This window comes from Ursus maritimus, unplaced genomic scaffold, assembly GCF_017311325.1.
Source record: "Ursus maritimus isolate PB19 unplaced genomic scaffold, ASM1731132v1 scaffold_3, whole genome shotgun sequence".
In the NCBI taxonomy this organism is placed as follows: Eukaryota; Metazoa; Chordata; class Mammalia; order Carnivora; family Ursidae; genus Ursus; species Ursus maritimus.
The window spans coordinates 23,252,690-23,266,373 of record NW_024425563.1 but is presented as its reverse complement, the minus strand read 5'-3'; the positions used below and the strand labels follow the sequence as shown (position 1 = coordinate 23,266,373).

Below are 13,684 nucleotides of genomic sequence, written 5' to 3'. Positions count from 1 at the left end.
CCCCTGCTTGTGCTCGCTCTCTCTCTCTCTCTCTCTCTCTCCGACAAATGGATAAATAAAATCTTAAAAAAATAATAACAATGAAAACTATGCTTATTAAGATCATTAACTCTCAGCTAATATTAATAGACTGAGAAAGAGACTGAGCAAGTCAACTATCGACTACATTCTGAAAATACCAACCCAACAGAATACTGCACTCAAAAAGAAACAAAAGATATCAAAGTAAAGCAACATCCTACAGTACTAGGAACATTCTATGCAATTCTAGTTGCCCATTTTTAGAAAAACATACTGAAATGGATAAGGTCCAAGAAGTATACCTGAGTATTAGAGTTGAAGACACATTGTTTACTTCAGTCGAACCTACTCATTTTACAGATAAGAAACTGAAGCCTGCAGTGGTTAAACAATTTGCCAAAATCACCCAGCTGGTCTATGGCTCAGCTACAATTAGATCCCTAATCTCCAGGAAGCAGTTCAGCTTTCTTTCCATCAGACTGCCCTACTTATATCTTTTTGGCTAAGGAAAAACCAAAATCAGGTCTCATCCATTTGGAAAGTAAAGTTTAGAACAGAGGTTCTTAACCCTTGAACAGATTCCAGAAAGCCCACAAACTCTCAGAAGTGGCATTTTTCTGGAGAGAGGGTTCATAGCTTTTGCTAGATCTCAAAGGAAGCAAGAATCAGAATGAATTAAGAATTCGCTGCTTTAGGAGAATGACTGCAGTTGACGAAATCAAAGATAGCGGGTAGACTGAAAAGCGCTGCTCCCCTGACAACAGTACACTAGAATGAGCTGGGGCCAATCCTTCAAAGTTCAAAAGAAATAGCTTTAGGAAAAAAATCTAAGGCAGCAGTCCTGCTATATACAGCTTTCCTTCTGACTGTTGCCACTGCAACAAAATTTCTGTTAGCTTCCATCTCTAACAAAAGCAACTGAAAAAGATCCCAGTAATTTCAAGCAATGTGGAATGATTAATACCCATGAGATGCTATCACATTTGAAATTCAAAGGAGAACAACAAATGGAATTCATTACCCTAAAGTAAATAAGCAAGGGCTTAAAAAGCTTAGACGAAATTGTGGCTGGCAGCACCGTTCAAGATGCTGAGTTTGATATTTTGGAAGACAACCTCAGAATGTCCTTGGTGCTTCTATGGACCACAGAAACCTGGGCCGGATGGACTGTAGACCCCTCAGGACGGCACACATTACACTCTCAAGTAACCTAGTCAGTGTCCATGGCAGCAGTCTCCACCTTTTTAGGGCCTGACAAGCTGACAAGTACCTTTAGAATGCTCTGTGTCTGGATGCAAGACAATACGGACATATTTAAGATCTCCAAATTGCTGGAGGAGCTCCCCGAGTTCTTCTTCCTCTGAGTCAAAAGATAGGTTTCTACGGAAGATAGTCAAGTCACAAAAAAAGTCAATTACTAAAGTGAGCTCCTGTGTTCTAGTACAATGTAAGACACCAAATGGAGTGATACTCATGACCACCCTCTGTGGTTCAGGAATAGCACCAATACGTAGGGGAGGCCCCCAGTGGCCCAGCCTCTGATGTGTGATTCTGCCCCTTGGCCATAAGCAACTGGCCTTTCTATGTCAATCAGATTCTCTCCCCCGGGAATTTCAAACTTGAACAGATGTAAACAAAGGCCAGAAGCTGCTGACACAGATTCATTTCAAAATAGCAGTACCCCACCCAAAGGAAACTTTGGGAAGTGAAAATCAGAAAGTGTCCTATATCTTGATCTGGGTGGTGGTTACATGGATATATACACATGAAAAATTTCACTGAGCTGTACATTTAGATTAATGCACTTTACAGAATATATGTTATGCCTTGACAAAGAAAAAAAAAAGGCAGTGAATGTTCCCAGAGCCTCTTACAGCTGGGGCCCAAAACATCCCAGATTTTCATCTCCTTCTTAAGGTTTGCTCTTTGACAGCTCTGATCCTGTGAACCACCCAATGTTCATCCAACAAACCTGCTTTTTCATTTACATTGGCCAAAATTAGTTTCTCTTATTACAATCAAAAGATTCACAGCAGGCTAATGAGAAAAGTCAAGTGTGTACATGTGTCTGTCTGTCTCTCTTGATTACCCATTTTCCTCTCTGTGCTGCTGTGAAATCCAGGTTTCAGTTAAAACTTTGTAAATGTCAGAAAATCCTTAAAATAATAACTCAAAAGCAAACACAGTAAAGTTTACTAGCTCTTAAATGCAAAACAAGAAAAGCATTTATTTCTCTCAATGGGATTATAAATGTTGGAAGATTCTGATCTACTGAATTTTAATACATTGTAAAGATCCTTCATCTCCCCAGCTATGCACAACCTTCCAGGGTAAAAACAAAGAGACAAAAAAACGGTCCCCAATAAATATTTATAATTTTTCTTCTCTATACTCAGTTAACAACCCCATAAATAATTCCATCTTACGAAGTAACCGAGACAAAAAAGATGTTCTGCAATAACACATGTCCTAGTTTCTTCTAATTTGTCACTTCTTCTAATTTGTCTCATTGTGTATAGTTTTCACTCTCCCATCCTTTACTTTCCTAAGTTTCATTAAAAGATGTAGAAATAGGGACGCCTGGGTGGCGCAGTCGTTAAGCGTCTGCCTTCGGCTCAGGGTGTGATCCCGGCGTACCGGGATCGAGTCCCACATTGGGCTCCTCCACTGTGAGCCTGCTTCTTCCTCTCCCACTCCCCCTGCTGTGTTCCCTCTCTCGCTGGCTGTCTCTCTGTCACATAAATAAATAAAATCTTAAAAAAAAAAGAAAAAAAAAGAAAAGGGGCGCCTGGGTGGCACAGCGGTTAAGCGCCTGCCTTCGGCTCAGGGCGTGATCCCGGCATTACGGGATCGAGCCCCACATCAGGCTCCTCGGCTGGGAGCCTGCTTCTTCCTCTCCCTCTCCCCCTGCTTGTGTTCCGTCTCTCGCTGGCTGTCTCTATCTCTGTCAAATAAATAAATAAATAAAATCTTAAAAAAAAAAAAAAAGATGTAGAAATAGTAAGGAATGGTATCCTTGGTATTAAGGTCACAGGCTCCCAAGTATGACATTTCCTTCCTATAAGACAGCATCCTCTACAAATACAAAATTATTTATACGGCCTTTCCAAACAACACAATAAGAACTAAGAAGAGACAAGCCATGAAGGAAAAAAATGGGCTACAGCGCAGCTTGTGGAGGCTAAACTCATCTTTGTAAACAGCTATGATATGGGCATGTGTGCAGGTGTCTCTGAGTAATCATTAAGGTTAATATTTTGTGTCTTTTTGCTCATTTATTTCCTAAATTTCCTACAATAAGCATAAATTATATGTATAATAAAAATAATCTTAGAAGACTGTACAGGAAAATAAAATACACATCTTTAAGATAAGACCCAAATAGCCCTAACACACTGGCACTTAAGAAAGGATAAGAACGCATGCCTGAGGTGTCCTGAAGATATCCTGACTCTATGAAATGGCCAATGTACCACAGTCAGTAGGACTAAAATGGCAATGGCAACATGAAATAAAACTCATCTCCACCTGACTCCCTCCTTAAGTTTTCCTGAAAACAAATGGGTTGCCTTATTTTATTCTGGTCACTACTTTATTTTTTTATTTTATTTTTTTTTTAAGATTTTATTTATTTATTCGACAGAGATAGAGACAGCCAGCGAGAGAGGGAACACAAGCAGGGGGAGTGGGAAAGGAAGAAGCAGGCTCATAGCAGAGGAGCCTGATGTGGGGCTCGATCCCATAATGCCGGGATCACGCCCTGAGCCGAAGGCAGACGCTTAACCGCTGTGCCACCCAGGCGCCCCCTGGTCACTACTTTAAAAGGTAAGTTAGGCATAGAGAAAAATTATCTGGGACAAGTGGTATCACCCCTACCCAGCACTTCCCCTAAAACAAAAACCAGAAGCAAGATGTTTCTAGAAGCTGAAGAACTGATTTATTCCAAATGGTGCTATCCCGATTACAAAGAAGGAAATGTAAATGAGGATAAAATCTGGAGACCCCTGCTCTTTATCTTCTGTGTGCAGTTCTGATTCTCCTATATTCTCACAGTTTGCTATGTTCCTAGGGCCAGATGCATTAATGGTCTTAAAGGCATCTAATTTTCTGGGCTACCTAACAGAACTAGTACTGCGGGGCGGGGGGGGGGCGGAGGGGAGTGGGGCGCCTGGCTGGCTCAGTCGGTGGAGCATGTGATTCTTGATCTCGGGGTTGTGAGTCCGAGCCCCATGCTGGATGCAGAACTTACTTAAACATAAAATCTTTACAAAAATAAAGAAAGAGAGAGAGAAAAGAAGAAAGCAAAAAGGAGAAAAGAAAAACCTGTGAGGGCAACACAAACAGCAGTTCTCAAGGTACAAAGGCGTACCTGATAAAAACAGTTTTCCCTTCATTCACATCAGAGGGTAATTTCCTCTTCTTTTTCTTTGAGACTTGAGCATCTAAAGTAAAAAGAAATACAACAAAGTGAAAAAGACGTAGTGCAACCCACATGACAAGGGGCTAACTTTTAGATATATAAAAACCTTGCCTAAATGAATTAGAAAAAACAAAATTAAAAGTAAACAAAGAATATACAACTAAATACATGAAAAGATGTTCAAATTTACTCATAAGAAAAACACAGCACCAGAAATAAGATACTATTTTTCATTCCAACAGATTAGCAACAACGAAAAAATGGATGAAATCCGATGTGGTAGGGTGTGGGACAAAAGACATTCATATATACTGTCGTGACAGTCTAAACATTTAGAACACCTGAGGAGAAAAAAATACACATTCACATACACAAACACATACTATATTCGACATATGTATGCACGCACGTGTTTTTGCTTATAAAAGTATTACACAGATACACAAGAAATTTTTAACATTGGTTGTCTCTGGGGAGGGGCCCTAAGTGGCTGAGGACCTGAGTACAAGGAAGACTCACTGTTTTTAAAAATAGACATATATACTTACATATACATAAAAAACTTCTGAAAGATATGAAAAAAACAGCAGTGGTTACTCTGAGGGACTCTTGGGGGGAGTGGTGAGGAACTTTTCTTTCTATATTACAGTCTCCTGCACTACCCTTTTTAATTTTCTGTCATTATTATGTATCGGCCCAATAATTTTTTCAAGGTAAAGAAAGGTAAGAGACAGATGAACCTGGTTATTGGATGCAAGGTCTCATAGTCCCATCAGTACAGAAGCTTCTTTGATTCTAAGGTGTCTACCATTCTCTCATGGGAAAAGCTTATTTCCTCAGATTTTTTATACGGCCAAACCAACATGCCAGACTTAACCTAAAGAACCAGTTACTGGCCATTCCTCATTCTGTAATGGCCTGCCTCCCTCAATAAATGCGTTGAGTTTATGTCCAACATTCTTTATAAAGGTGGCAACAGGGTTTGATTACAGTTTTACAAAATGCCCCAAGGGGTCCTTTATCCATCTCAAGGCATAAGAGTTGTTTAAAATCCTCCTGGTGTTAGGATACAATATCCTGCTTATCCAGTTATTCATTCACCTTAGATAAGCAACAGAGAAAGAGTGCCTCAGCATTAAGCCAGGTTTTAAATTCCCTTAGAATCTTAACCCTCAAATACCATTCCAAACGTATTTAAAAAACAAAACAAAAACCTTGAGAAGCAATCTAAAGGTATCCTTTTCAGCACTGAAACACACATCTGACAGAACACCTTCCGGTCCTATTTAGAAGAGGCGTGCGCTGATCTGATGCACATTTGTCACTAACTGGTTTTAAATGTAAGGGTGTCCACAAAGATCCCAGGCAAACCTTCGTCCTCTTGCTCTTCACTGCTGGTATCACTCGGAGCCAGTTCCTCTCCACCACCAAGACTATCTCCTTCCTCTAGGTCGCTGTCGTCATCACAATGCTCCTCTTCACTGCTCTCTGCAGGTGTGGCCCTCTGGACTGCTCTGCAATGGCACAGGTCAGAACTAAGGTTCTGGGCTGCCAGAGGGGTCTATCCACCTTCCTTAAACACATCACCTCTGCTGTGATGGGGGCAGGGAAGACATCACTGCTCCTCCCAGAGACAAGCCTAGATCCTCCTCTGTTGTCTTGGGACAAGCTGAGCTGCTTACCTCTTTTGAATTTGTGCAGGCTTGGTCACCCTTGATTCTTTTTCTTCTTCCCCCTCCTCCTCCTCCTCCTCTTCCGTGTCATCCTCTTCTTCCTCTTCCTCTTCCTCTTCCATATCCTCTTCTTCCCTGCCATTCTCTTTACCTAATTCCTGATGTTTAGGTTCAGGCCTCTTCTCCTCACCTACACACGGAGGTAAAGAAAGTTAGGAATTCATTTAGAATCCAAGATTAACTTAGACAAGATTAACTTAATACCCCAAGTTCCTAGTTCCTTGGGACTAGGACTTTAACTGTATTTTTCTCAGTATTTTTCTTACTGTATGTAAGAGAAAGTATGAGGGAAAAAAAGCAAAAACAACAACAAAAAAACCCTCGTCACTGATATTCCCTGGAAGCCTGTCCCATTCATCAGAAGCCTGAAGGTTAATCACACTCGGAATGAGAGAAGTAGCAACGAAGCCTCCACAAACAGCCTGCCATTGTGCACCACAGCCAGCACAACGCCCACTCGGGGGCCCAGCCATGAACTTCCACCTCAGTGGGTTCTGTTCTCGGGGTTTCTAGTGGCTTAAAAGCCACCTGCTTTCTTAAAAAAAAAAACCTCAATTTTTAAGTTTCCTTATTCTTAACATTCCATCATTTTATCAAAAGTTTGGAAAGGACAGCCAGCAGAGGGGACGATGAACTCAGGTCCCACTCCTCATTCACATTCACACCTAGGAGTGGGCTTAGACTCAAAAGATCCTATGTTTTGAGACCAGATCACCAGATGGTACAATATGAATCGACAAACAGCTCTGGGCTCACTTCTGAGGAACTCAGAGTTTCTCTTAATCCTCAGTCTCATTCTTTCCATTAATCTTGTGCTTTTGGTATCTTTGACCCAGTATTCTTACTGATAAGCAGGTTCCCTTAACATTTTACCATAGGTAGAGCTGTTTCCATACCCACACCAGGACACACAACCCCCCCTACCCAATACTACCACATCTTACCTGGGGCAGAGGCAGACTGTGTATTTTTATATTTATCCTTTGCCACGGCCCAATCCACAGCCACCGTGCGCCCTGTCAGACAGAAAAGCAGCATCAGAAAGGTCTTCCTCTTTTTAACATCTCTTATAAATGATTTCCTATTCATCAAAGACAGTGATGGAACTAAACAGACAAAAGAAACTGCTAATTCAGAGAATGCTGGCCCTGAAATAAAGCTCAGAGTAGCCTACCCTGTTTAACCCTTAAACTTTCTATCAATTTAAACAGTTATTTTGCCTTTCTACAATACCCTCCACACCTGGGGTGAGAGAGAGTACAAAAGTAAAGAAAGAATGGGAACGGTGTTTCCAGTTAGGCAAGTTTCTAGTAAGACTAAGCAAGAGGCAAAACGGAGTGCTTTAATCTGCACTCTGCACAGAAGTTACGAAGTCTCCAAACCAAGCCCTTCTTTAGCATCTAATAAATGAACACCGCCAGTTTAACAGCCCACGGGTGCTGCAGGGTGCTGAAGAGTGACCACAACCAAGACGAAGAAACCTGCAAAACCCACATCCCCTGGACAGCAACCTGCATCTATCAGTGATTATTTCAGGGACATTTTTTCATTCAAATGCATACTTACCGCCCAAATAAAGAAAAGCGAATAATGGCATGTGTTCTTTCAAGTTTAACCCTACGATCAAGCACTAGGAATATTTCACCAAATAGCTTCTATGTTAGCAGTAAGACTCTCAACAATTCAAACACCTTTTGAAAATGTAGAAAGTGGGTTACTGTGCTAATTCACCAAACACCAGAAATATCTGGGTGAACGGTATGGGTACAGAAAACTTACCTTTTATCTCTTTCATGTTCATGCTTTTGAGAGCTTTTCCTGCTTCTAGAAGGTTTTTGAACTGGACAAAAGCAAAACCACGCATCTTTCCATCTGTGTGCAAATGTACAAAGAAGTTAGAGGCAGCAGGTGGGGAGCCAACAAACACCAAGAAGGACATTACAGCATCTTAGGTGGGCAAGATGACCCAAGTTCTGCCAACCAGTCAGCCCCCTGCCCAAAGCAATAGCTTTTGTCCTCTAGCTGAGTATAGCCTGACTCAAGCCTGCGGAGAGCAATGCATTTTCTCAAACTATAACTTGTCTTCTAAAACTAGTTCTGATCTAAGAATGCCATTGGGGGAATAAGCACTATTTCTGAGTTTTTGTTATGTGTCAAGCATTGTGCCTGATACTTTATACATATCATATCATCTGGGGCTCATACAGAGTATGACATGAACCTTGTATTTCTATTTTGTTTAACAGATTTTATTTATTTGAGAGAGAGAGAGACAGAGTGTGTGTGTGCATGCACGGTGACGGGGGGGGGGGGGGGGGGGGAGAGGCAGAGGGAGAGGTACAAGCAGACTCTGCACTGAGTGTGAGCCCCACATGGGGCTTGATCCCACAACCCTAAGATCATGACCTGAGATGAAATCAAAAGTCGGATGCTCAACCGACTGATCCACCCAGGTACCCCTGTATTTCTTTTTCAAATATTGGTTAGTTGAAGGGTAAAATGGAAAACACCACTATAATAAATAATCTTAATCTAATCTACAAAAAAATGAAGTTTTGCTAATACCTGGCTTCCGGGGAATGTTCACTTCCAGGACAGCTCCATATTGAGCAAATACTGTCTTCAAGTCATCTTCTGAACACTGATGCCAAAGTGAAAAATATTATCACAGAAAATAAACATGAAACATCAACCATTAAATAAGTTCATCACAAAGAACTTGAATACTTTCACTCCTTTTTTACTTTTGAGACTAGGACATCAAACATTTCTAAACAGAAGACATCTTGCTTTGGATCTAACAGACAAAGAAGATAGATATCATAGAGCTCTTCTTCCCCTCCCTATCTCAGTAGTAGTGTCCCAAAAGGAGGCATCTTCACACTTACTATTCTTAATTAATTGTTTATACAGGCCCATTTTCTGTATTCAACAAGGCTAAGATTCATGCCCAGAAGGAATTATGTCCAAATATAGCTGGTGAGGAGCTCCACCAATGAACACAAAAAGCCTTCAGAACAGGTAGTATTAGTGTTCTCGGTCACTCACCTTAAAGCTCAGGTTCCGAATAATTAATCTGGCTTTCTTATCTGCCACTTTGGGTTTTTTAGGCTTCAGCTCCTTCTTTGGGGGTTCTGAATTTTCTAAAAAATAAGAGGCAGTAAAATAAGTCTGTGATCCAGCCTCTAGGCCCAGATCACAAGAAAGAAGCTACTAGCAAAAAAAGGCATTTCCCACAGAGTTAAGTATGACAACACCCAGGACCACCAGATTTCCAAAGTTAGAATTAAATAAAAGACAAAAGTGAGTAATAAAATACATTCGATGATTTGGGACATCAAAAGGAAATTTAAGGAAGTTTAAATTTAGAAGCTATCCCCCATCACCCCTTCCCCTCCTCCCCTTCCTCACCCTGAGGGAAAATTCCCTTTAGTTACTAGAAACTCACCATTTTCCCCCTTTTCCTTGGACTTGTTCCTCTGTTTTTTCTTGGCAATAGTCACGTTGATCTTACAGCCTTCAAAGGCAGTAATCTCCTTGAGGGCCCTCTGAACATCTTCCAGCATAGAAAAAGTGACATAGCCAAAGCCTCGACACGCCTTACTCCCTGAACAGTGAAGGGGGAGGGGGAGAACCGTAAGCCAAGAACCCTAAACCAGTAAATTCTCTCTCTCTTTTTTTTAAAAACCAGTAAATTATCAAAGTCCTAACTAGCAGATATACTACCAGACCACCCTATTATCAGTTTGCCAAAATTCTCAGGAGGGATAAAAACAAAGTTGGCATCAGTGGCCCCTTCCCTACTTCACTCAGAAATTGTCAGGCTTCCTCTTCTAATTTGGTGTCTTCACGGTTAGCTCCTCTTCTTCCTCCTTTCCTGATAATCCTGAGAATACGGAGGATCCATGATACGCATTATATCCCCAAAGAACTCAACGTCAAATAGAACGGAACATCACCAGAGAAGGTGGGAAAGGTGAATATAAGTACCTTTGAAAACTTCAATGCAATAATGCAGCGGATCAGAAATGAATGCCCGAGGCCCTGACAAAAGAACCTCAATACAGCAAACATTGCTTTAGCAATCAATATCAAACTTAACCTTTCCAAAGTAGCTGTAAATCGCTTACCGCACTTTCATCTTCAGAACACACTAAGGTAGGTAAAGGGAATATTACCATTCTTCTTTCCAAACGAATAATTTGAGATGGAGGAGTGTAAGTGAACTGGTTAGTGCACCAGGGTGTTAGTACTGAATTAATTCCTCATTACTAGTCCCATGTTCTTTCCACGGGACTCCACCAATATAAAGGCCACAGAGAAGAATATTAGGACCAGGTAGATGAACAGTTGCAAATAAAAACTGTAACTCACCTTTGCCCTTTCTGGTACGCTTTCTTTGATTTGACACTTTTGTGTAGTAAAATTTTTAAGTCATGTACTGCATCAAAAAGAAAAAGACCAGGTCGTCTGCCTACTACCCAAAGAAGAAACACAGCTCACACACTCTGCTTCTTTTTCAACTCCACTCGAACCTACTTCAGGGTACAAGCCCTCAAACACAGGACGCAGATCCACATAAATGGTTAAAGCTGAGAGTTTGCACTCGGAAGGCATACTGTGATCTGGAGATCAAAGTTTTTCTCTTGGGACTCCTCACAAAAAGCCTGCCCACTCACTGTCACAAATCAGAATAAGAAAAATCAGGGCCCTTCCTGATCAGCACAACCAAAAACAAAGCAGCTAATACATAAAGGAGTTCAGCACCAAAATAAAAGCATGTACTCACAACAAATGCCATTCACTGTTTGTCTGCACAAAGCACTCTGATTTTACTTGAATCCTCACAACATCCTGTGAAATTATTCCCATCTTCAAGAGGTTAAGTCACCACTGCTAAGACCTCATCCCACACCCCTCCCTCCTTCCCATCCCAGTAAATGCAACACTCTTTCCAACACATCCTGACTATCTGCAGAGAAAAGTATATAGTCTTATAAAAAGGGAATAGAGTTGTCTTTGGTTTTGGGTTTGTTTTTTTGTTTAGATTTAGACCACATACACGGGATACAAGGTAAGATTACACCTCAGCTATATTCTGAGGACCCAAAAGAGAATTCCCATTCAATGCCTGTTCTTCCCTGGAACAGAACCACCAAGCACTGGAGAGTAGTGTTTCTCAGAGTGTTTTGACAACCCACAGTAATGAATGTAATTTATAGTAGAACCCAGTACATGTATATATTCTTTATATAAAACCAAAGGGGCGCCTGGCTGGTTCAGTCAGTAGAGCATGCAATTCCTGATCTTGGGGTTGTAAGTTTGAGCCCCACACTGGGTGTACAGTTATTTAAAAATAGAATCTTTAGGGACACCTGGGGGACTCAGTTGGTTAAGCATCTGCCTTCAGCTCAGGTCATGATCCCAGGGTCCTGGGATCAGTCTCGCATGGTGCTCCTTGCTCAACAGGGAGCCTGCTTCTCCCTCTGCCTGCTGCACCCCCTGCTTATGTGGTCTCTCTCTCTGACAAATAAATAAAATTTAAAAAAAAACAAATAAAAATAAAATCTTTTTGGGGTGCCTGGGTGGCACAGCGGTTAAGCGTCTGCCTTCGGCTCAGGGCGTGATCCCGGCGTTCTGGGATAGAGCCCCACATCAGGCTCCTCCACTATGAGCTTGCTTCTTCCTCTCCCACTCCCCCTGCTTGTGTTCCCTCTCTCGCTGGCTGTCTCTATCTCTGTCGAGTAAATAAAAAAAATCTTTAAAAAAATAAAAATAAATAATTAAAAAAATAATAAAAAAATAAAATCTTTTAAAAATTATAAATATTAATCCTTTACCATATATACATATACTTTCTATTTAAAAAATTGTTGTCATGACCCACTCAAAACCCACTAACAAGTAATGATCTGCAGTTTAGGAAACGCTGCTGTAGTGCACTCTCGTTCTCTCACTCACCCGCATCTATACTTAAAATGACAAAGAACCAGGCTGGTGTCATGGCTTATATAGCAATCAGAGCCATGTGGACAATCCCAACTCTAGCCTCTGTTATTAACAAAATAGAAGCTCGTGATGGAGGGAATATTAGCACACAGCCTGCCTACTCACATACTCAGATACCATGGGGGGAAACGGGGGTCCACAAGATACCAGTTCTGCTGAAAGGCAAAGAAGTGGCCACCTACAGAGAAAGCCTGATGACCTAGAAGGGAGCTAAATATAACATCAGGTGCCTATCTCAAGTGTCCCTTGAAGTCTAGGTAAGAGGAAGGAATGCTTCTTTACATTTAAAACCCTTACGATTCTTCCTCATTGCAATATGTGCCAACCCTTTCTCATAGTGATGCAATGAGCATCACACAGAATATGAGGCATATAGCAGTATTACAGAAGTAAATATCCCCAGTGGCTCAAGCCAAAAGCCTTGGGAATCAGATTTGACTCCTGCATCTGATCCATCAGCAAATTCTCTCGGTTCTACCTTCAAAAATATCCATATTCCAATCACTTTTTACCGCCTCCACTGCTACCATCCTGGTCCAACACCATAATTTCTCACCTGGATTACTGCAAAAGCCTACCATTTGGGTCTCCCTGCTTCTGTCCTATTCTCCAATGACAGCCTCAGAGAATCTTTTAAAATGTAAGCCAGATCACACTTACTCCTCCCTATTCAAAACCAGTAGTTTCTCATCTCAGAGTAAAAGCCAGTCTTTGCAAAGGCCTTTAGGTCCTCCATGATCTGGTACCCTAGAATCTCATCTCCTAATTCCCTTGCCTTCACTCACTTACTCTGGCCACCCTGCTCTCCTGCTATTCCTTCAGTACACCGACAGTCCTCTTCAGTATTCCTCACCTTGCTGTTTCCTCTGCCTAGCCCCCTCCTCCTGGAGAGACACATGCTCACTCCCTCACCTCAGTCACACCTTCCCTGGCTACTCTATCTCTAGATAATGGCCATGCCTCACTCCTCTACAACCCCCCACCCCACATTCATTTACAGACACTCCTTACCCTTCTTCCTGACTTATTTTTCTACTTAGTATTTGCCACCATTATCACTATATATATTTGCTTGTTTATTGGCTGTCTTCTCCACCTTGAAGACTTAAGAGCAAGCTTTTTGGCTTGGTTTGGTGCACTGCTGCATCCTCAGGACCTGCAACTGTGCCTAGTACATAGTACGCCTTCAAAGAACATTCGAATGAATAAACGAGTAAATGAGTAACATACTGGTTAGGAGCACCGGGTCGGGCGATCCACTACTTACAAGCTGTACTAACTTCAATGAAAGTTAACAAATTTTCCCTAAGCCCCAGATTCCTGCCTGTAAAATGAGGCTAAGACTCTCCATCCAACAAGACTGTTGAGAAAATTCAACGAGATTAACACGTGCGGAATTCAGCACCGTGCCCGGCAATCAGCTGAGTCTCAAGCCTTCCTGATGTTTTATTAAATGTTAACTGTATTAAATATTAAATGCTAACATTGTTACCAAATAAGA

The 13,684-nt window shown here is 41.4% G+C and overlaps 1 protein-coding gene across 1 annotated transcript in view; it reads right to left on the bottom strand.

Moving 5' to 3' along the window:
* RBM28 (RNA binding motif protein 28) overlaps positions 1 to 13,684 on the bottom strand; it is a 33,025-nt gene that overhangs the window by 18,849 nt on the left and 492 nt on the right. The window contains exons 2-10 of the mRNA XM_008705841.2: positions 9,623 to 9,781; positions 9,223 to 9,317; positions 8,740 to 8,815; positions 7,954 to 8,046; positions 7,119 to 7,190; positions 6,124 to 6,304; positions 5,813 to 5,955; positions 4,391 to 4,463; positions 1,292 to 1,401 (exon numbers count right to left, since the gene is read on the bottom strand). Coding sequence (XP_008704063.1) covers positions 1,292 to 1,401; positions 4,391 to 4,463; positions 5,813 to 5,955; positions 6,124 to 6,304; positions 7,119 to 7,190; positions 7,954 to 8,046; positions 8,740 to 8,815; positions 9,223 to 9,317; positions 9,623 to 9,781 — 1,002 coding nt within the window. The remainder of the gene's footprint in view (positions 1 to 1,291; positions 1,402 to 4,390; positions 4,464 to 5,812; positions 5,956 to 6,123; positions 6,305 to 7,118; positions 7,191 to 7,953; positions 8,047 to 8,739; positions 8,816 to 9,222; positions 9,318 to 9,622; positions 9,782 to 13,684) is intronic.